At 42.8% G+C, this 22,502-nt stretch overlaps 1 protein-coding gene across 3 annotated transcripts; it reads left to right on the top strand.

The window, feature by feature from the left end:
- Window positions 1-392: 392 nt before the first annotated feature.
- LOC139416362 (acetyl-coenzyme A synthetase, cytoplasmic-like) lies at window positions 393-21,399 on the top strand. 3 transcript variants are annotated; one of them, XM_071164897.1, is made up of 18 exons: window positions 393-1,628; window positions 3,154-3,349; window positions 10,467-10,662; window positions 12,831-12,903; window positions 13,557-13,632; window positions 14,073-14,184; window positions 14,624-14,671; window positions 16,284-16,421; window positions 16,643-16,813; window positions 17,322-17,455; window positions 17,862-17,994; window positions 18,227-18,283; window positions 18,407-18,487; window positions 18,638-18,746; window positions 18,923-18,991; window positions 20,022-20,198; window positions 20,385-20,459; window positions 20,578-21,399. In XM_071164897.1, the coding sequence occupies exons 1-18, from the start codon at window positions 1,502-1,504 to the stop codon at window positions 20,703-20,705; spliced, it is 2,100 nt and encodes a 699-aa protein (XP_071020998.1). In that variant the 5' UTR covers window positions 393-1,501; the 3' UTR covers window positions 20,706-21,399. The 3 variants fall into 3 exon arrangements, with proteins under 3 accessions (XP_071020998.1, XP_071020999.1, XP_071021000.1); XM_071164898.1 differs by having other exon boundaries at window positions 1,263-1,628; window positions 14,627-14,671; XM_071164899.1 differs by lacking the exon at window positions 14,624-14,671 and having other exon boundaries at window positions 1,263-1,628.
- The last annotated feature ends 1,103 nt before the right edge of the window (window positions 21,400-22,502 follow it).

The following is a 22,502-nucleotide window of genomic DNA, read 5'->3' as shown; positions in this document are numbered from 1 at the left end:
ATGAAATATTCTCCTGCATCCATCCCAGTCATCAGAAACAGAGCATTGGGGTAGGTGCATATCCAACAACGATGTGTGCAATTACAATGATAATTTAATATGGTCAATTTCAGATTTTTTTTTATATAACATGAACATTCTGTTGACAAGTAGGCTATGGTGTAAGTAATGGAATGTTTTGCCTTGTGTGGTAGATTTTGTGGGTTTTGACACTCTTATATAGTTGTCATAAACAACCATAAAATAATGCAATATATGTCACAACAGGTCTAAATATGCGCCATGACTGTGTTATGACCATATTATAAAGGTTATGACAAGTTATGTCAGCTGTTCTGAGATATTATGACATGGTTATGACCCTGCCATAAAGTGTGATGATGCTAGGTGTCAAGTAAAGTGTTACCAAAAAGTGTTAGCTAGCACGGCTAATTGAAGGACTGTCAGTGACTGACATAACAAGAGGAAAACTGCTGTTGCACAACCAAATTTCGAAATTTAACCCGGTGTATTCTACTATTCTTCACTCTCAATAGTACATTTCCTAAAATATAAATTAAGTGGCCGTGGATCTTAAATTCTGACACGTGGTCCCTTTTAAAACCTGCCTTAATATGATCGGCCGCGGTGGTGGTGGGTCAAACGGAGTACACCTCCTGAGCTCCCACGCGTACTACCTTAGCGGTGTCTCTGCGGTTAAACCAACGAGGTTTTTGGACGAACGGTAGACCACCTCCACTTCAGGGCAAAACGGATACCATTGCAGATAAAAATGTCATATTTCAGTATGAATGCAATAGGTGTTGTTTGAATGGAAGAAGGGTATATCAAGTCAAGTGGTGTTCGACCTAGCACGTCGAAACAGAAAGGCCTTGTCTCGCAAGTCCCAGTGAATCTTGTTTGCTTGCTACTTTCCTAGCTGCTAGGGAGCTATTGGATGCTAGCTAAAACGTACAAGGATTTGAACTCTAGCCAGCTCAAACTGAAAATGCAGTTGCATTGAAACACTTTTCTTAGCCAAAAAGTATTTTATATTTTAAATTTTTATAGAGATGGCTAGTTGATGTAAGTAGTTCGCTGCTAGTTCATTTATTTGGGTTCCACTGCCTAGTAATATTGATTTGAATGTGCAACCAGCCAACGTTAGCTAGCTGTCATTTTCTCAGTAGCTAACTACATTGCTTTATTATGCTTCTTTAGCTACCATAGTTGTAAGCATTAACGTGGAAGTAGCTAGTAGGAGGCTAAAGGAGCATCCGCAGTCAAACAAGGAAGTACATTAATTTGGCTAACTAGCCCTTGTTTTTGTGCCAGACCAATGAGAGGGTGACTCACTGGAGGCTGGTTTGATTTGTACGTTACTAGAGCTGCATTGGGCACGAACAAATTTTTTTTTTTAACCCTCAAACCATTCTAGGTAATTTGGCCACCTGTCTCGTATCTCGACAGCTAATCGATAGGTAGGATAGCTAGCTAGTCAGGCAGCTGACTCGAGGGCAAAATGATTCCAGACAAAGCACCAAAGGAGGACGTTTTTCATGCAGGAGGAGCCTTGAAGAAGAATGCTCATGTTCCCAACTTTGAAAATTACAAAGAACTCTACCTGAAATCCATTGAAAATCCAGATGGTAGGCTTTCGCTACACCCGCAATAACATCTGCTAAATATGTTTATGTAACCCATAATTTTTTATTTGATTTCTACAAATACACGTATCAAAGCCTTGTCAACAACTTGTGGAAGTACAAGCATTGCATGAGCGAACACCTTTTCACTTCTGTTTTTACAAATGATTTGCCTCGTCTTTCGAGAAGCTGAAATGAATGTATACTGATTGCACACTCCACAAAGCACCTACAGCCAGTGAGCTCACTGACTCATAGAAACGAGTTCGTTTCAGAATGGATAATTAACAATAAACTGTTCATAAATGCATCTACAACCAAAAGCATTGTATTTGGTTCAAAGCATTCTTTTAGACGTAATCCTCGCCTGGAGTTGTGCATCAAGGGTGTGACCATTGAACAAGTTGAAGTAACATTGGATGGTCATTTATCACAGTCAAGTCATATTGATAAAGTTTTTGTGAAGATGGGGAGAGGTATGTATGCTTATAAAAAATATCTGTATTTTTGATACACAGGTCAACTGTACTAGCTAGTTGTTCAGGCCCTGATCTTGTCCAATCTTCATTATAATCCAGTAATATGTTAAGGTGCAGAAAATAAAGTCCTAGCAGCACGCCTTCCCCTTAACTGCATACCAAGAAATAACAACAACCATGCATGATAGTGTTACATGGGTGTGGAGAACTACTTCTAGTCTTTAAGAAAAACGTGTGAAAACGCCCAACCCCTTGTATAATGTATTTGCATACACTTCAAACATACACCACTATGGATTTCTTCACGATACCCAAACCAAAAACAGATTTAATGATTCGCTCAGTTATGTATAGAGCCATGTCGTCATTGAGTGCTCTGCCGCCAGAGGTTACTCAGGCAAAAAGCCAGTTTAGCTTTCAAAAACAAACATCTTGTATCACAGCGCCTATACTATTTTTCTAAAGATATAACTATACTCTATATATGAATAGTGTGTAAATAGTATATATGTTTCTTTGTGACTTTATTTTGAATTGAATGTTATATATTCTTGTCTATAACTGTTCTGTACTTTGTTGTGTATTTGTATGGTTTATGTGGACCCCAGGAAAAGTATCTGCTGCATGTGCAGTAGCTGATGGGGATCCTAATAAACTAAACTTATGCCAGTAGGTCTTGTTTTACTTGGGACCAAACAATGTATACATTTTGCCAGCATATCCTTAATATTTCTGTGCTAATGAGCATAAAACACACCCCTTCCCTACTTGCCTCGCTTCATGCTCTCTCATATCTGCAGGGGTGGATAAGGATAGCTAGCCAACATCATGCAGTAATACTGTTTTATTTATTTATTTATTTTTTATCTGTCTAACATGGATGGCAGTTCATGAGTGTTTACACATTTGGAAATGTCACAAGAAATGCATCTGTCTGACATTTCTGTTCTTCCTGGTGGTGGAGGCTGCAGGTGGCCTTGCATGATTGTCCCTTTCAACCACCAGTTAGTTAGTGGTCATCATAATGGCTCATTGTTTCCTTATTCCAGAGTTCTGGGGTGACATTGCAAAAGACTTCTACTGGAAGTCGAAGCACACGGGCCAGTTCTTGGACTACAACTTTGACGTGACGAAGGGGGAGATCTACATCAAGTGCATGGAGGGGGCCACCACCAACATCTGCTACAACGTCCTTGACCGCAACGTTCATGAGCGGAAGCTTGGGGACAAAGTGGCGTTCTACTGGTCAGTGTGTGTGTGTGTGTGTGTGTGTGTGTGTGTGTCAAGGGAATTATGGAGGTTGTCAAAGCACTCTCTTGTTGGCCGTTCTATGGTTCTCTGCTTGGGGGGGGGATGGAATGCTAGGAGAGGAGGCTAAATAGTTCAACAGTGATCCGTGGTCCTTCGTCTCTTGCCTCATTGCGCTTTAGTCATATCAAATATTTTTTTACCCCCCTCCTTTGTGAAAGCTAGCCTCAGTTCAAAGATGTCCCCATGAATGAATAGTGAATCCATGGGGACGAATGGGCTTCTAGTGCTGGATGGGTTATTTAGGGATGTGTTAGCTATTTGTGTGTTATGTTGGTATAAGTGAGCTTTGAAGTTGAGACGCAAAAATACACATATAAAATTGGTTGTTTGGATCCTGGCTGCTGATTGGACTAGCAGCGTTCCAAGCCTTTCTGTTTTAGCGTCACAGACACACCTATGCCTGCTAATAGTTAAATCTGAAAATTATCACTGCGCCGCCATAAGAATATCATGTTCCTGTCCGAATCATCTCTTGTATTTATCTCGTGGATTATTTCTTCTTGCTTCCAACCTAGCATTTAGTTTGGTACAGCGGGGCTTAATTAATACAAGCCTCGCTGTCTGATTTCGGGAAACAATATTTCACTTTTTAATTTTGATCTCTGTAGTACCAGTGCTCCCGAGTGGTGCAGCGGTCTAAGGCACTGCATCTCAGTGCAAGAGGCGTCCTACAGTCCCGGGTTCGATTCCAGTCTGTATCACATCCGGCCGTGATTGGGAGTCCCATAAGGCGGCGCACAATTGGCCTAGCGTCGTCCGGGTTTGGCCGGGGTAGGCTGTCATTGTAAATAAGAATTTGTTCTTAACTGACTTGCCTAGTTAAATAAAGGATATACGTACATGCATGCATACATACATACATACATACTATTGTTCAAAAGTTTGGGGTCACTTAGAAATGTCCTTGTTTTTGAAAGAAAATCACATTCTGTCCATTTAAAATAACATAAAATTAGAAATGCAGTGTAAACATTGTTAATGTTGTAAATTACTATTGTGGCTGGAAATGGCTTAATAAATAAAATGGAATATCTACATAAGCGTACAGAGGCCCATTATCGGCAACCATCACTCCTGTGTTTCAATGGCACGTTGTGTTAGCTAATCCAAGTTATCATTTTAAAAGGCTAATTGATCATTAGAAAACCCTTTTCCAATTATGTTAGCACAGCTGAAAACTTGTTCTGATTAAAGAAGCAATACAACTGGCCTTCTTTAGACTAGTTGAGTACCTGGAGCATCAGCATTTGTGGGTTCAAAATGTCCAGAAACAAAACTTTCTTCTGAAACTCGTCAGTCTATTCTTGTTCTGAGAAATGAAGGCTATTCCATGTGAGAAATTGCCAAGAAACTGAAGATCTCGTACAACGCTGTGTACTACTCCCTTCACAGAACAGCGCAAACTGTCTCTTACCAGAATAGAAAGAGTGGGAGGCCCCGGTGCACAACTGAGCAAGGGGACAAGTACATTAGTGTCTAGTTTGAGAAACAGACGCCTCACAAGTCCTAAACTGGCAGCTTCATTAAATAGTTTCCGCAAAATACTGGTCTCAACGTCAACATTGAGAGGCCACTCTGGGATACTGGCCTCCTAGGCAGAGTTCCTCTGTCTAGTGTCCGTGTTCTTTTGCCCTTCTTAATCTTTTCTTTTTATTGGCCAGTCTGAGATATGTCTTTTTCTTTGCAACTCTGTAGTCTCAATTCATTGGTTTACGGACACCCAAGCTCCCAGTCACATCAAAGTTGAATTCATTTAGGTGTCTGCGTTGCGTGTCTTGCAAATTGTAGCGCAGATATTGGCTTATGATGAACAAGATTAGGCCTACACACAACTTGTACTATGGTGACTGAGGTCTCAACTCTGATTTTAGAAAACTGACTTCTCACTACAGGAGAAGTTCTCACTAGTCGAATTTTGAAGTGTATTCCGTACCGACGGGCTACTCATTACATTGGTTAAAGTTAGAAGAGATTTTGCAGAACGTCCTACTTTGCTGTAGCTTGAAATGCCATTCTCTGTGCTCATGACTTCTCAAGTGTGAAATGTTTGTCCCATCAGTTCCCATGTCCGATCAGCCTGTGCATACCATTATTTTGGCCCTGCTGCTTATCTTAGTCAGTCCAATGGATATGTCCTTTCTTTAGGAATTACTTTTTTTTTGTCTCTGACTGATGTTGTAATAGGAAAGCTGGGGTACTTTAGCTGTTTTTGTCCCTAAATGCTCTAATTTGTACTGTAGTTCATTGTGTTTATTCTGTGCTGATGTAGGTGCTAGGCAGGCATGTTTTTTCTTTCTGTCCTCTGCCAACCTCTACAACAGTGGAGTGTTTCATCATCTTGTCTGTGAGTGCTGAAAGTGTATTCATAGGACTGGCTGCCTTGACTTGTGTGTGTTTAGTCACACTCTGTCACCACCATGGGGAGGGGAACTAGTTGGATAACCTTGACCTGCCAGCAGTCGTGTGAGACTCCACCAGAGAGCAGAGTGAAGCTCATAAATAAACATCAATCTAAACGGGAGGAGTGTACAGTCTATTGAGAAATCCATGTTGTGTGAAAGCAGAGCTTTGCATGGGCCTTTTCGTGCTTGCACATAAACAGTTGCGAGATAACAACAGTGGCCCTCTACAGTATCTGGCAGGCCTAATGTTTCTCAATCTAAATTCACAGCCAGACCCAGAAGCACTCTCTTCCCTTTAGATTTCCTATTACACACAGCCTAATAGGCTTTGTCCCTAAATGCCCTAATTGTTACTGTAGTTTGTTATGTTTATTCTGTGCTGATGTAGGTGCAAGGCGGGCCATGAACCATTTTAGGAATGTTTTACTTGTCCGAAAGCTCAAATTATAGGTGACTTTAAATTGCGCTATTGTGTTATTAAAAATGTACATTTATTATTACCATACAGAGAATCATACAAAAATGTATGATACCATCTGCCTATTGTCTTATTTGCAAATTCAAGCCGGTCTCAAAATAGGACACTTTTTTCCCTTCTAAGAAAAAAGCTCGCTTTTCATAGACTGATATGTACAAATTCATGCTCTTGTAGGAAGCAATGACTCTCCCATTGCTGACTAAAATTTGCTATAAGTGGGCTAGAAACGAACTAGCAAATAATGTCAACAAATGTGTAAACTTGGCTGCACGCGTGCTAAGTGGTTAAGTTTGTTGGACCAGTACTTTGTTTGAATCCCCAAGATGACTACGGTGAAAAATCTGTCGACGTGCCATTGAGCAAGGCACTTAACCCTAATTGCGCCTGTAAATCACTCTGGATAAGAGCTTCTGCTAAATGCCGAGTGTAAAATGCTCTGTGATTTCAGATGTGCATCTACTAGTACTCTGACTACAGGTGATGGAAAGACCGCTCGTGCCAGTGAAATAGAACAAGGCTACTCCAATGCGCTCCTCAGCCTACAAAAAAATGACCAATTCTGTTTTAAAGTGTGGTTACTGGGCAAGTTTGTTTCTCTGTTAAAGCACTATGTCCCTCCTAACACAGTTGGCTATGTCATCCCTCTGTGTGAACACTGGCCCATAACAGGAGCCCCAAGAGACTGCTGAGAAGTCAGAGCAAAGATCACTTATCAAGTTCACCCATCTATCCCACATTCTGCCCAAGGATAGCAATCACTGTGCCATCCTAAAACATACATTTACGGGGGGTGGAAATCCGATTGTGAAACTCCAGATTGCTTAATATTACACAAGGCTCGGTGAATTGATGATAAAATAACTGACAATATAAACTAGCCAACGCCCTGTGAGAAATGTTCCCTCTAAGCTGTGGTGCAACAAACCAAATCAGTGCACACTCTGCAGTCTTAAGGGCTTGTCTTTAGAGTTTACCAGTCATGCTTTTTTCATTTTAAGAGGATATTTCAAGAGATAAATTACTCCACAGCTCAGGCACATTGCTGAGTAAAGCAGAGGCAAAATGTCACTATATTACTTCAACCTTTGGCACACGAGACTTAGCTAGAATAGATCCATCGTGAGCACGAGCTTTGTGAGCATGTTGGTATGAGTGAATGTTTTGAGTAGAGTTCGACCAATTCTGATTTTTCAACGCCGATACCGATTATTGGAGGACCAAATAAAGCCGATGCCGATTTGTATATATATATTTGTAATAATGATAATTACAGCAATACTGAATGAACACTTTTATTTTAACTTAATATAATACATAAAATCAATTTAGTCTCAAATAAAAAATGAAACATGTTCAATTTGGTTTAAATAATGCAAAAACACAGCGTTGGAGAAGAAAGTAAAAGTGCAATATGTGCTATGTAAAAAAGCTAACGTTGAAGTTCCTTTCTCAGAACATGAGAACATATGAAAGCTGGTGGTTCACTATTCCCAGTTAAGAAGTTATAGGTTGTAGTTATTATAGGAAATATGATGTGTTGGCTATTTCTCTCTATACCATTTGTATTTCCTATACCTTTGATCGGCTATGAAAAGCCAACTGACATTTACTCGTGTGGTGCTGACTTGTTGCACCCTCGACAACCACTGTGATTATTATTATTTGACCCTGCTGGTCATTTTTTAACATCTTGGCCATGTTCTGATATCTCCACCCGGCACAGCCAGAAGAGGACCGGCCACCCCTCATAGCCTGGTTCCTCTCTAGGTTTCTTCCTAGGTTCTGGCCTTTTCTAGGGAGTTTTTCCTAGCCACCGTGCTTCTACACCTGCATTGCTTGCTGTTTGGGGTTTTAGGCTGGGTTTCTGTACAGCACTTTGAGATATCAGCTGATGCAAGAAGGGCTTTATAAAATAATTTGATTTGATTTGACTATTGGATGTACTTATAGGCACTATAGTATTGCCAGCCTATTCTCGGGAGTTGACAGGCTTGAAGTCATAAACAGCACTGTGCTTCAAGCATTGCGAAGAGCTGCTGGCAAACGCAGGAATGTGCTGTTTGAATGAATGCTTACGAACCTGCTGCTGCCTACCACCGCTCAGACTGCTCTATAAAATATCAAATCATAGACTTAATTATAATATAATAAACACAGAAATATGAACCTTTGGTCATTCATATGGTCAAATCCGGAAACTATCATTTTGTTTATTCTTTCAGTGAAATACAGAACCGTTCCATATTTTATCGAACGGGTGGGAACCCTAAGTTTAAATATTGCTGTTACATTGCACAACCTTCAATGTTATGTCCTAATTATGTAAAATTCTAGCAAATTAATTACGGTCACACAGTTCGCAACGAGCCAGGCGGCCTAAACTGTTGCATATACCCTGACTTTGCTTGCACTGAAAGCAAGAGAAGTGACCATTTCCCTAGTTAATATTGCCTGCTTACATGAATTTCTTTAAAATATATATATATACTTCTGTGAATTCATTTTAAGAAGGGCATTGATGTTTATGGTTAGGTACGTTTGCGCTTTTGTTAAATTACCCGTTTGACGAAGTTGAAGTAGGCTGTGATTCGATGATAAATTAACAGGCACTGCATTGATTATATGCAACGCAGGACAAGCTAGTTAACCTAGTAATGTCATCAACCATGTGTAGTTAACTAGTGATTATGTGAAAATAAACTTATCTTATAAAAAATCTAACTTCTTTGGGATAGAGGGCAGCATTTTCACTTTTGGAAGAATAGCCTGCCCAGAGTAAACTGCCTCATACTGTCATATTATTACAATTGAATAGAAAACAATCTGAAGTTTCTAAAACTGTTTGAATGATGTCTGTGAGTATAACAGAACTCATATGGCAGGCAAAAACCTGAGAAAAAAATCCAAACAGGAAGTGGGAAATCTGAGGTTTGTAGTTTTTTAACTCAGCCCCACAGTGGGATATGGGTTATTTTGCTCTTCCTAAGGCTTCCACTACATGTCAACCGTCTTTAGAACGTTGTTTCAGGCTTCTACTGGGAAGGGGGAGTGAATGAGAGCTGTTTGACTAAGGGGTCTGGCAGCAGCCTCGTTCTCAGTCACGCGCTTTCACATGAGAGGTATCTCTCGTTCCATTGCTCGGGAGAGACGAAAGTTGAAAGTCATGCGTCCTCCGATACACAACACAACCAAGCCGCACTGCTTCTTAACACAGCGCCATCCAACCCGGAAGCCAGCCGCACCAATGTGTCGGAGGAAACACCGTGCACCTGGCAACCTTGGTTAGCGCGCACTGCGCCCGGCCCGCCACAGAGGTCGCTGGTGCTACCGGCCAAACCCTCCCTAACCCGGACGACGCTAGGCCAATTGTGCGTCGCCCCACGGACCTCCCGGTCGCAGCCGGTTACGACAGAGCCTGGGCGCGAACCCAGAGTCTCTGGTGGCACAGCTGGCGCTGCAGTACAGCGTCCTTAACCACTGCGCCACCCGGGAGTGTAATATAACTTTTTGAACTTTTCATCCGACGTTCGTCTGAACGCGCGTTTGGATTTGTTTACCAAACGCCCTAACAAAAGAAGCTATTTGGATATAAATATGCACTTTATCGAACAAAACATACATGTATTGTGGAACATAAAGTCATATGAGTGTCATCTGATGAAGATCATCAAAGGTTAGTGATTAATCTCTATTTGTGCTTTTTGGGACTCCTCTCTTAGGCTGGACAAATGGCTTAGTTTTTCTGTGACTTGGTGGTGACATAACATAATCGTTTGTGGAGCTTTCGCTGTAAAGCATTTTTGAAACCAGACATTGTGGCTGGATTAACAAGAATTCCGCTAGCGGAACCCCAGTCCTAGACGGGTTAATGCTAGCTAGCAACTTACCTTGGCTCCTTGCAGCCACAAGGTCCTTTTGACACTGCACTTGAGTAACAGGTGGTCAGCCTGCCACGCAGTTTCCTTGTGGATTGCAATATAATTGGTGTCCAAAAGGCCGATTTTTACAGATTATGAAAACTTGAAATCGGCCCCAATTAAACAGCCAGTGGTTAAATTGAACACTGGACATTGGCATCCCGGCAACATGACTAAAACTATGGCCGTCTTGGTCGGGAAACATCTCTACAAACATTATGTATGATACATCTCTGTTCTTGATCCCATCACAGGGAAGGGAATGAGCCTGGCGACATGATGAAGGTGACCTACAGAGAGCTGCTCCAGCAGGTGTGCCAGTTTGCCAACGTGCTCAAGTCCCAGGGGGTGAAGAAGGGGGACCGCGTGTCAATCTACATGCCCATGGTGGTGGAGCTGGTGGTGGCCATGCTGGCCTGCGTCCGCATCGGCGCTGTGCACTCAATCGTGGTGAGTAGCTAACTGCCACCATCTCAACCATGTCTGGATGAGGCCTTTAGGTACATACCATACCAGCCTGATTTTTCTACGGCTTGCCATGCTTTCCACCTGGCTACCCCTACCCCGGTCAACAGCACTGCACCCCCCACAGCAACTCGCCTTCCCCATTTCTCCTTCTCCCAAATCCAGTCAGCTGATGTTCTGAAAGAGCTGCAAAATTTGGAACCCTACAAATCAGCCGGGCTAGACAATCTGGACCCTTTCTTAATAAAATTATTTGCTGAAATTGTTGCAACCCTTATTACTAGAATGTTCAACCTCTCGTGTCGTCTGAGATTCCCAAAGATTGGAAAGCAGCTGCGGTCATCCCCTTCTTCAAAGGGGGGACACTCTTGACACCAAACTGCTACAGACCTATATCTATCCTACCCTGCCTTTCTAAGGTCTTCGAAAACCAAGTCAACACGCAGATTACCGACCATTTCGAATCCCACCGCACCTTCTCCGCTATGCAATCTGGTTTCAGAGCTGGTCATGGGTGCACCTCAGCCACGCTCAAGGTCCTAAACGATATCTTAACCGCCATCGATAAGAAACAATACTGTGGTTCACCAACTACTTCTCTGATAGAGTTCAGTGTGTCAAATCGGAGAGCCTGTTGTACGGGCCTCTGGCAGTCTCTATGGGGGTGCCATAGGGTTCAATTCTTGGGCCGACTCTCTTCTCTGTATACATCAATGATGTCGCTCTTGCTGCTGGTGAGTCTCTGATCCACCTCTACGCAGACGACACCATTCTGTATACTTGTTAACAACCCTCCATGCAAGCTTCAATGCCATACAACTCTCCTTCCGTGGCCTCCAATTGCTCTTAAATACAAGTAAAACTAAATGCATGCAATTCAACCGATCGCTGCCTGCACCTGCCCGCCTGTCCAACATCACTACTCTGGACGGCTCTGACTTAGAATACGTGGACAACTGCAAATACTTAGGTGTCTGGTTAGACTGTAAACTCTCCTTCCAGACCCACATCAAACATCTCCAATCCAAAGTTAAATCTAGAATTGTCTTCCTATTTCGCAACAAAGCATCCTTCACTCATGCTGCCAAACATACCCTTGTAAAACTGACCATCCTACCAATCCTCGACTTCGGCGATGTCATTTACAAAATAGCCTCCAATACCCTACTCAACAAATTGGATGCAGTCTATCACAGTGCAATCCGTTTTGTCACCAAAGCCCTATGTACTACCCACCATTGCAACCTGTACGCTCTCGTTGGCTGGCCCTCGCTTCATACTCGTCGCCAAACCCACTGGCTCCATGTCATCTACAAGACCCTGCTAGGTAAAGTCCCCCCTTATCTCGGCTTGCTGGTCACCATAGCATCACCCACCTGTAGCACACGCTCCAGCAGGTATATCTCTCTGGTCACCCCCAAAACCAATTCTTTCTTTGGCCGCCTGTCCTTCTAGTTCTCTGCTGCCAATGACTGGAACGAACTACCAAAATCTCTGAAACTGGAAACACTTATCTCCCTCACTAGCTTTAAGCACCAGCTGTCAGAGCAGCTCACAGATTACTGCACCTGTACATAGCCCATCTATAATTTAGCCCAAACAACTACCTCTTCCCCTACTGTATTTATTTATTTTGCTCCTTTGCACCCCATTATTTCTATCTCTACTTTGCACATTCTTCCACTGCAAATCTACCATTCCAGTGTTTTACTTGCTATATTGTATTTACTTTGCCACCATGGCCTTTTTTTGCCTACCTCCCTTATCTCACCTCATTTGCTGACATTGTATATAGACTTATTTTTCTACTGTATTATTGACTGTATGTTTGTTTTACTCCATGTGTAACTCTGGTGTTGTATGTGTTGAACTGCTTTGCTTTATCTTGGCCAGGTCGCAATTGTAAATGAGAACTTGTTCTCAACTTGCCTACCTGGTTAAATAAAGGTGAAATAAATAAAAAATAAAAATTAGATGCCGTCTTAAGCCACTTAAGTGCTAAATGGATGGAATAGCCATTTTACCAGCTCTTCCTCGTACAGATTTCGAAGGAACAAAACTATCTACCCACACCCTACAAGGCAAACACTTACGCACACACTGCACAGTGTATTTGATTAGTGTACTTGTGTTTTTATTTGTGTGCTTTCCAGTTTGCAGGCTTTTCGGCAGAGTCGCTGTGCGATAGGATCCTGAACTCCCAGTGCTCGTTGCTGATCACGGCCGGTGAGACTGCAAACTAAACTGCAGTAATAATGAAACTCTTATTAGATGGATTATAGTGCCATAGATTATCCCATGACCTCCTAATCCACGGTTTTAATTAGCCCTGCTCTATTTTGCTCATAGAGAGAGAGAGCCCAGTGTATAGGCTTACCGCATCACACTACAGATATTGATCTGGAGTGACGCTAATCGTATAAACGCCATAACCATAACCTCTTTAGATGGGGTTCCTTTGTGTGCGCCAGTGGGGCGGTCATTGGCAATTTCTCCCCTCTGATAAAGACTGTTGCTAAGGGGACTAAAAGTTGTTGTTTTTAAACTATTAAATTATACTAGAACCCTAGATGTGCATTTTGGGATTGTTTGACATCTGAAAACCCTCAATACTAAAGTGTTTTGTCACTTTGCTATACATATAATCTAAGACGGAATCATTCCTTTTCATAGTCAGTGGGTTTCAAAATATCAAGATGAAGATTGTTCCCGGGCTGTGACGGGTTCATGCCAGTTCACTGACAGTCACATCTTACAGTACCAGTAACGTCCTGTCTATGGCAATAACTGTCCTGCCTTTCTCTTATTGTTCGGTGTGCACCCTTTCACCTCATCCATTCTGAACTCCCCCAACACTGACATGCCCCCCCCTCTCTCAGATGGGTTCTACAGAGGAGATAAGCTGATCAACCTGAAGGTGATCGCTGACGACGCGCTGCAGAAATGCAGGGACCGGTAAGGACCAAGCTCTTCATGGCGCACTGCTTTATCTGACTAGCTCACAGGAGGTTGGTGACACCTTCATTGGGGAGGACGGGCTGGTGGTAATGGCTGGAGCGGAATCGGTTGAATGGTATCAAATACACCAAACGCATGGTTTCCATGTGTTTGATTCCATGCAATCTGTTCCAGTCGTTATTATGAGCCGTCCTCCCCTCAGCAGCCTCCACTGGACTAGCTAGTCGCATTTACACACTTCTACTCGGTTTGCCGTTCCTGAAGAGATGGTTTGTCTTGGTATTTCCAACAACACATGCCCATGCTTGCCTCCATTAGATGTCTCCTTTGTGTGTTTACCTAGAGTGGGCCGTGAAGACGTGAATCACGACTCTTCTTTCTCTCTTCCTCGTCTTCTTAATCTTCCCCACTCCCCCCCTCTCTTCCCCTTCTGTCAGGAGTTTCCCAGTTCAGAGGTGTATCATGCTGAAACATCTGTCCAAGGAGGTGGAAGCCATTCCCCTGGTCTCCCAGTCCCCCCCTGCCAAGCGGCCCTGTCCTGACCTGCAGGTGAGACCAGCAGCAGAAGCCCCACTGTCCTATTCATCAGGGCACACCATAGTAAAAGGTTTTGCAATGGAAAATAAAAATGGGTGTCGCTTATTAAGAAGATCAGGTAGTACCTCCATTTTCTTCCAGTTGGTGCCTAATGAATACGACCCGTTTGTTCATAGGGCAGGTCGATCAACTTTACCACATGCTACGGGGGCTACTGTTTAGTAAATAATGGCTTAAGTCGTCATCCCTTTAATGTTAACTCCCTCCTGTGTTTTGTTTTTCCACTTGTATTTCCTGAAACAGTCAAGACTTTTGCCTTGGTGTTTGTATAAGATGAGAAGTATAGATGTATGGCTTTGTCTCAGATGTCACAGTTCAAATGACATGAAGCCACCCCTCCTTTTTTTTATATACGTCTGTTGAAATAACCGTTTCTATTAACCCCTTCTAGCAGGAGAAACAGAGAGACGGCGTCAAGAAAATCCGTCCCGTCTCTCAGGTATTTCAGATTTCCCTGAGCTTGAATTTCTTGTTTCCTTGTTTATTTTTTTTATAAACACCTTTGCCTGATCCTCTTCTCAGCGGTAGCCTAACCCTGGGGGTCGATCCTGTGTTCCACCTATATTAACACCTTAACTGCTGTCTCTAGAGGTTCTCTCTCTCTGTCAGTGTCTGTCTGTGGTCTTACTAACAGCACTCTGCTCACAGCTGGTCCGGGGTCCCTTACCTTCTCCGCCTGGATTTAGCCTTTACTTTTAGCTATACTTAAGTTAAGATGATCAGATCATTGGGTTTAAATTGGACCTGAAAGCAGCACTGAAGGATAAACAATAACTAGAAGGTTTCAAATGGTAATTGACTCCTGACTAACCATGTAGATGTAGTGTATCAATATTGATCTCTTATGCCACCAGTGGGGCCTTTCGTTTCCTGCTATAGATAATGACAATATTTATCTTACTGTGATTGTGCAGCACTGTCAATATACACTGAGTGAGTGTACAAAACATTAGGAACACTTGCTCTTTCCTCGACAGACTGACCAGGTGAATGCTATGGTCCCTTATTGATGTCAGTTGTTAAATCCACTTCAATCAGTGTAGATGAAGGGGAGGAGACAGGTTAAATAAGGATGTTTAAGCCTTGATACAATTGAGACATGGATTGTGTATGTGTGCCATTCAAAGGGTAAATGGGTCAGACAAAAATATTTAAGTGCCTTTTAAATGGGGTATGGTAGTAGGTGCCAGGCGCACTGGTTTTAACATGTCAAGAACTGCAACGTTGCTGGGTTTTTCACACTCAACAGTTTCCCGTGTCTATCTAGAATTGGCCACCACACAAAGGACATCCAGCCAACTTGACACAACTGTGGGTAGCATTGGAGTCAACGTGGGCCAGCATCCCTGTGGAACACTTTCCACACCTTGTAGAGTCCATGCTCAGATGAATTGAGGCTGTTCTGAGGGCAAAAAGGGATGCAACTCAATACTAGGAAGGCGTTCCCAATATTCTGTACACTCAGTGTATATCAGTATATGTGCAACACTATCAATGTGATGCACATGTATGGCATTTTTCAGAAATACTATGACGATAAAAGTGGGCTGAAAACGCAGGACCCTACCCACAGTTTAAGAACATCTGTACAGTATATTTAATTAACCCCACCAGTGACGTTTAACCCCCAAGAACAGCAGCCTGGGAGATGCGTTTGATTATTATTCTGGAAGTTGCATTATTTGCTCACTTCTCTCACCGTAGTTTCCCAGACTGCTCAAGTGTATACACTGCTGCTTCACTTAGACTTGAATCCCTGGTGCCTCGCTTTCTTATTCTCTCGTTTGTTCTATTCTTTCTTGTCTAAGCGGAAGGGTTGATATGAGCTGACTTCTGATTTAAGCGATTTAAAAGCATTTAATATTTCTTCCTACAGCTTAATATGAGTGTTGTCTGTTAGGCTTGGATGTTGCTCTTGACTGAATAGAATCAGCTGAATTAATCATTATTGTTGATGCGGTCTCTCGCACGGTCTGAAAACATTCAGCTATCCGTGTCACCCGGTCAATTATTCTGTGTGGGTTTTACCTGTGTGTGTGTGGTTCTGCCAGGTGCCGTGGAACCCAGAGGTGGATCAGTGCTGGCACAGCTTGCTGAGCGGCGTGTCTGACGAGTGCGAGCCGGAGTGGTGTGACTCTGAGGACCCCCTTTTCATCCTCTATACCAGCGGCTCCACGGGGAAACCCAAGGTGCACAATATCGCACGCAAAAATGACACTCCGTTTCTGTCTCTCTGTGTCCACTCTGGGAAACCTAAAGTGCACGTCTTCATCTTTCTCGGTCTCGTTATCAATTTGTTTGCCTCCCCCTCTCTCTGTCTCTTCTAGGTTTTTGCACTCTTGTTTTTCTTTCTTTCTTCACATGCACGTCAGTCAGTGCTGTCATGACCATGTGTGCTTCTTCTCGTCAGGGTGTTCTACACACCGTCAGTGGCTATATGCTCTACGTGGCCACCACCTTCAAGCTGGTGTTTGACTACCAGCCTGACGACGTGTACTGGTGTACAGCCGACATCGGCTGGATCACGGGCCACTCCTACATCACCTATGGACCCCTGGCCAACGGTGCCACCAGCGTCCTGGTGAGTGGAGGACCCCACAGGCTTACTACTGTCATTAGTTCCGTTTGGGCTCTGGTGCACTATATAGGGAGGCTTTTTGTGATTAATTATGAGGAACCTGTTGCTTTTCTGGGCTTCCACTTCAGATTTTGTGCAACAGGTTTATAATATTGTTTGATTTTAAATGGTGTCAAAAACCTCCACACTCCATGTTGACAAACTGTATAGAGATATTTGTTGTAACCAAGGCATGTTTTTATTGTGACTCATCTCGTACAGCAACTCATTAAAATGTTTTCTCATAAAAAAAGTTGTAAAACCGGAGGAGAGCGATCAAAGGAGATGTTATTTTCCACCTCTACATCCTCACGTAGTTGAGACAGCATTATCTTTGTTATCAGACAACCAATGATGACTTAGTTAGTTCATGATCATAGTTGTTTTGACATAATCTGCCTCGGGCTCTGTGTGGTGGTCATTTTGTGACTGCCTCTGACTCTGTTGCGATGTGAATCTGATCGGTGTCCAGTTCGAGGGTCTGCCCACCTACCCGGATGTGAGCCGCATGTGGGAGATAGTGGACAAGTACCAAGTAACCAAGTTCTACACGGCGCCCACAGCCATCCGCCTCCTCATGAAGTATGGCAGCGAGCCCGTCCAGAAGTGAGTCTCCACACACTTGGCTCATACACCCTGTTTCTAACCAGGATTGTGTTCATTAGGGCACACTGTCGCAAAATGTTTTGCAACAGAAAACAAAACTGTTCTAATTGGAGAGTACTTCATGATTTGACCCAGTTTCAACCATTTCTGCCCTATTGAACACAACCAAGGCCTGAATATGACAGGACTTCATACAGAAAAGGGTCAGTGTCTACAGATGGGGCTATTGAGTGCTCCATCTGCTTAAATGATCCTTTAAGTACGTCTACTGTGTAGATGGTCTGTTTTTGCCTTCTCAATATACTGTTATATACACACATGCCTGCATGTTTGGTTTTGTCCTTTTGTGTGAGTCTATGGGAGTGTGTCTTCCAGGTTAACACGTTCCTCCCATTGTTTGTGTCAGGTACAATCGGGAGTCTCTGAAGGTGCTGGGGACGGTGGGGGAGCCCATCAATCCAGAGGCGTGGCAGTGGTACTACAGCGTGGTCGGGGAAAAGAGGTGCCCTGTGGTCGACACCTTCTGGCAGACTGAGACCGTCAGTACCCACTTGTTTGTTTTTAATGAATTGGTCGTTCTCTGAATTCAGCACACACAGCTGTGTTTCTATTAGTACAAATAGAAAACAATAACGGGCCACGGTGGCTTCCTTGCGGCATCGACATCTCTCCTCTGTTTCTGTCACTGTAAACAGTAAATACTGAAAGGTAGTTTCATTTAGCCCTTTTGGTGTGTGACTGAATCTCTCTTTCCATTTGTTTTTCTCTCAGGGTGGCCACGTGTTGACTCCTCTTCCTGCTGCCACGCCCATGAAGCCTGGCTCTGCTGTAAGTGTTACGGTGATTCTATCAAGTTCTCCATTCCTGCCCACTAAGATGATGCCTGCCTCCTGTCATTATGAGGGCAGAGTCGGTCTAATTTGCGCTCTGGTCTTTCTCCTCCACCACAAGACCTTCCCTTTCTTTGGAGTTGTCCCAGCCATTTTGAATGAGTCTGGGGAGGAGCTGGAGGGACCATGCGAGGGTTACCTAGTAAGAAAACTGTAGAAATTACCCAGTACTTTTATTTAGCTGCAAAAGTCATTATTTCTCATATATGCAATATGTTGTCGGCATTTGATGAATTGGACTTTTAATGCTTTTTAGACTTTTTTTGACATCCTTGCATCTTGTCCTCCTCAGGTGTTCAAACAGCCCTGGCCAGGAGTCATGAGGACGGTGTATGGGAACCACCAGAGGTTTGAGACCACCTATTTCAAGAAATTCCCTGGATACTACGTCACTGGTGATGGTAAGATGAGGCTAACATGGTCTTGAGCACCATCATGACAGATGTTTATAGAATACCGCACAAATATGTATTCTTTAAGTGGCATCATATTATAGACTTCCAATTTGTTTTATGTATACTTGTTTAAATCAGGACCCCCTGTAAATGGCACTTATGTATTAACGTTTCCCCCCCAGGTTGTCATAGGGACAAGGATGGTTACTACTGGATCACAGGGAGGATGGATGACATGTTGAATGTCTCAGGTCAGTACTATCAGCTGGAGCTCTGTGAAATGTAATGCGTAGTGTTGGTATGTCTACTATGTGGTCTCTTGTTCTTCCCTACTGCTAATGGTGGAATTCCCCTTTGTGTTGTAGAACATAATACATTATGCACAGGATACAGAAGATGTAAACTGTACAGTGAAATGGTTACTTGCATAGTGGAGTCTTTTGTTTTTAGACTTGTAGCTAGCTAGCTAAACAATATGCCATGATTCCAACTCTAATGCAGAGTTCAAAACAACTGTGAACTCGGAAATCTCTGACTTCAGTGGGTTCAAAACAACTGCGAACTCAGGGTAAAAAACGTGCTCCAACTGGGGAAAATATATTTGAACGGTCATCCAACTTGGAATTCCAACTCGGGAACTAGAGCTCTGACTTTCCGACCAGAAGATAGATCTCTGACGTTGTGATTTGAACTAGTATTTCTAAGAGTTACCAGTTCTGCCCCTCTGTCATGGATGCCCTTAGTTTGAAGATGTAATCCGGAGACAGGTGTTTTATATAACAGCGTTCTCGTTTGGACACTCTCCGCGTTTGGCACTCCTCTCTGCTTCCACTGGGCATTCCACTGATTTAGAAACTCGAGTCAACCTTTCCTGTGATAACGGCACCGTTTCCTCCTACAACTGTCATCAGAAGAATCTACAATGTCTGGTTCAATGATAAATGTTTTTAACTAAATCAAGGATTTCCTCATTGTCTGATTCATTTTCAGAGTCATGAATAGTGTTCTGCTGTTGTGAAAGATTAGATAAAGTTAGTCCTCCAAGAAGGTCTGACTGATTGATAGAGAATGTTACCTTACATGCTCCAGCACTGAAATATGATTCAGAGCTAAGTAGACTGTTGTACTATATTCCTTTCAATGGAGTGTATGCATATCTGGGTCATGTTAAGTAGGGCACACCGTAGCACAATATTTTGCAACAGAAAATATCTTTGTTGGATAAGTTTAGCTAGTACCTCCCCGTTTCTAAAGGTTTTCTCCCTACTGAACACACACCAGGCCATCTGCTGAGCACGGCAGAGGTGGAGTCAGCCCTGGGAGAGCACGCGGCGGTGGCCGAGGCAGCAGTGGTGAGCCGGCTGCACCCTGTCAAGGGGGAGAGTCTCTACTGCTTTGTCACGCTCACCGATGGAGTCGGCTTCAACCACACCCTGGAGGCCGAGCTCAAAAAACAAGGTGTTTGCATGCGCGTTAGGCCAAGTACTGCCACTGAACATGACGAAAGGGATTGTCCTCGAAGGCACCATCCTTGTTTACATGCATCTCAGAGACGATAGGTTCCTGTGTTGAAGCAGATGAATTATAACTGGGATTGAGGATGTTCAGATGACTAATGCTGTGTATTATTATCTGTTGTGACAGTGAGAGAGAAGATTGGTGCCATTGCCACCCCCGACTTCATACAGAATGCCCCAAGCCTTCCAAAGACCAGATCAGGTGAGAGAATAGCACATATGATGCAACATTTTACCCTATGATTTGAAAGCCGTTCTGAATGAGAGCTTGTAAATTGCGTTATTGAACAAATTGCCTTTCTTTCTCTCTGTGTATACAGGTAAGATCATGCGGCGCGTGCTACGTAAGATTGCCCGTAACGAGCGGGACCTGGGGGACTTGTCCACCCTAGCCGACTCCTCGGTCATCGAGCAGCTCTTCCTGAACCGCTGCTGTGGCGCAGTGTGAGCTTCCACCTGCAGAGGGAGCCAGAGAGCCCTGCCAGGGCAAAGCTGGAAGGAAGGGGAGGAAGAGTTGCAGAAGGAGATGCATGCATTGAACTGTAGAGCCGTCACTGTGGGGCTCAAGCCAAAACTGGGTTTGAGGAATCACATCCCTCTAGTTTGTCAGGAGTTTCAGTTCTCCCCAGTTATAAAGTACAGTTGATGTACTATTAGATTCAAAGTTAGCTTTTTTTCATTTGAACTATGTAGACTTTTGTCATTTTGTTTTATTTTCTTTGCAGGTTGACATAGGATCGCTATGTGTGTTTGTGTCTGCATGCTTGAAATGTTTTAAGTTGTTGGTGTATTTTCTACTCCCTCTGTAATCTAGAGACAGAGGGAGCTTGTTAGTGTGTACATCTCTTTTAGTCTGTGAGTGTGGGATGATTGTACTAGAAAGAAAAGGTCACATTTTGAAAAAAACAACTGTTATGGTGCCTACCTACTGGACGTCAGCCCCCGGTGCTGTGGTAGAACGTTGCTGTTATTCATGAACAAATGTCATGGGGGTACATATTTGGCATAGATGCAAGGGCCTGTTATTGCCCTTTATGTCATAGGACCTCGCTTATACATGATTGTAGTTCTAATGAAGACTTGTTTATTTCAAAGTGGGACCAAACATAAAATGCAGGACCCGTTTAGATTATTATTATTTTTTTTTTAAATGTAATAGCAGAACTGTCATTGTGTCCATGTGCCAACAGAACATTGAAGCTGGATGTTATAATCGTGTCGGTTAAATTTTTAAACATTTATTTTGAAATAACTTCTGGTATTAGGGCCTGGGCAAAAATGTTTTTACGTTTTGCAATTTTATCTTTTTGTTGCCCCTTTGTATCAAAGCGACATGCAATAACTCATTTTAATTTGACTTGACTACTTCATCTAGTTTTAGTGGTCGTTATTTTGGATGGAACCTGGGTTGCATTCACTAGGCACTTAACTGTAGAAAACAAACAAACGGAGAGGACTTTTTAATTGAACCTTTATTTTATTAGTCAAGTCCGTTAAGAAAAAACTTATTTGTCCAATAAGAAATGCTCAATTTTGTCCTCTTGTAAAATGTTTAAAATGTTTTCTTTTGCATACCCTGATGAATACAACCCTGTCCTGGGCATGTTGGAGTGCTGTAAATCATTTTATTCATTCATTTGCATCTCTCATCTCGCACCTCTTTGTGCAGACCTTTCTTACATTCTCCAGTAGATGGTGCTATAACAACATGTTTTCTGAAATCCTCAGGTTCCTCAACTCTACTACATCTTTTCCCTGTAGTGTTCTTCTTCTATAGCCAGTTTGATCTGTCAGTCAGCAGACAGTTCAATGGATATTATATGCACACAATGATAGACCTATACTGTGTCCAGTTGTGTCCACGTTCTGTATCTGACTGAACAGGGCATGATGCATAGCATGGCTGTGATGGAATTGTTTAGTTAGAAGCAGAATACTCTAGGAGACATGAGTATCACAGAAATACTACTTTAAGCATGGCTGCCTGTCGAAACAAATCCGTGGACGACTTATCTTTCTTGTCGACAATTTAGCATTTTCTGCTATAATTGGCATTATTTTTCTTCCAAGGATACATTATCATAAGATGAGTTATAAAGTCCTTAATCTTTCCTTTTTTTTTTTAGTATGGCATCCATTTTTCATATAGTTTAATCTTGGTCAGAAAATAAAGTGTATTATTTAAAAGTGTGAATGTATTATAGAATACCGGTATGCTGCTGCTGTAAATGAAATACTTCTGCAG

This window comes from Oncorhynchus clarkii, chromosome 9, assembly GCF_045791955.1.
Source record: "Oncorhynchus clarkii lewisi isolate Uvic-CL-2024 chromosome 9, UVic_Ocla_1.0, whole genome shotgun sequence".
NCBI lineage: Eukaryota > Metazoa > Chordata > Actinopteri > Salmoniformes > Salmonidae > Oncorhynchus > Oncorhynchus clarkii.
This window is presented reverse-complemented; position numbering and strand designations above follow the sequence as displayed.

What these genes read in the sequence shown, in the direction of transcription:
- LOC139416362 (XM_071164897.1), top strand. Translation starts at nt 1,502, where the DNA reads ATGATTCCAGACAAAGCACCAAAGGAGGACGTTTTTCATGCAGGAGGA. An exon ending in GCTCCACGGGGAAACCCAAG is followed by an intron (nt 16,422 to 16,642) that starts GTGCACAATATC and finishes TCTTCTCGTCAG; the next exon opens with GGTGTTCTACACACCGTCAG. An exon ending in GACCATGCGAGGGTTACCTA is followed by an intron (nt 18,488 to 18,637) that starts GTAAGAAAACTG and finishes TGTCCTCCTCAG; the next exon opens with GTGTTCAAACAGCCCTGGCC.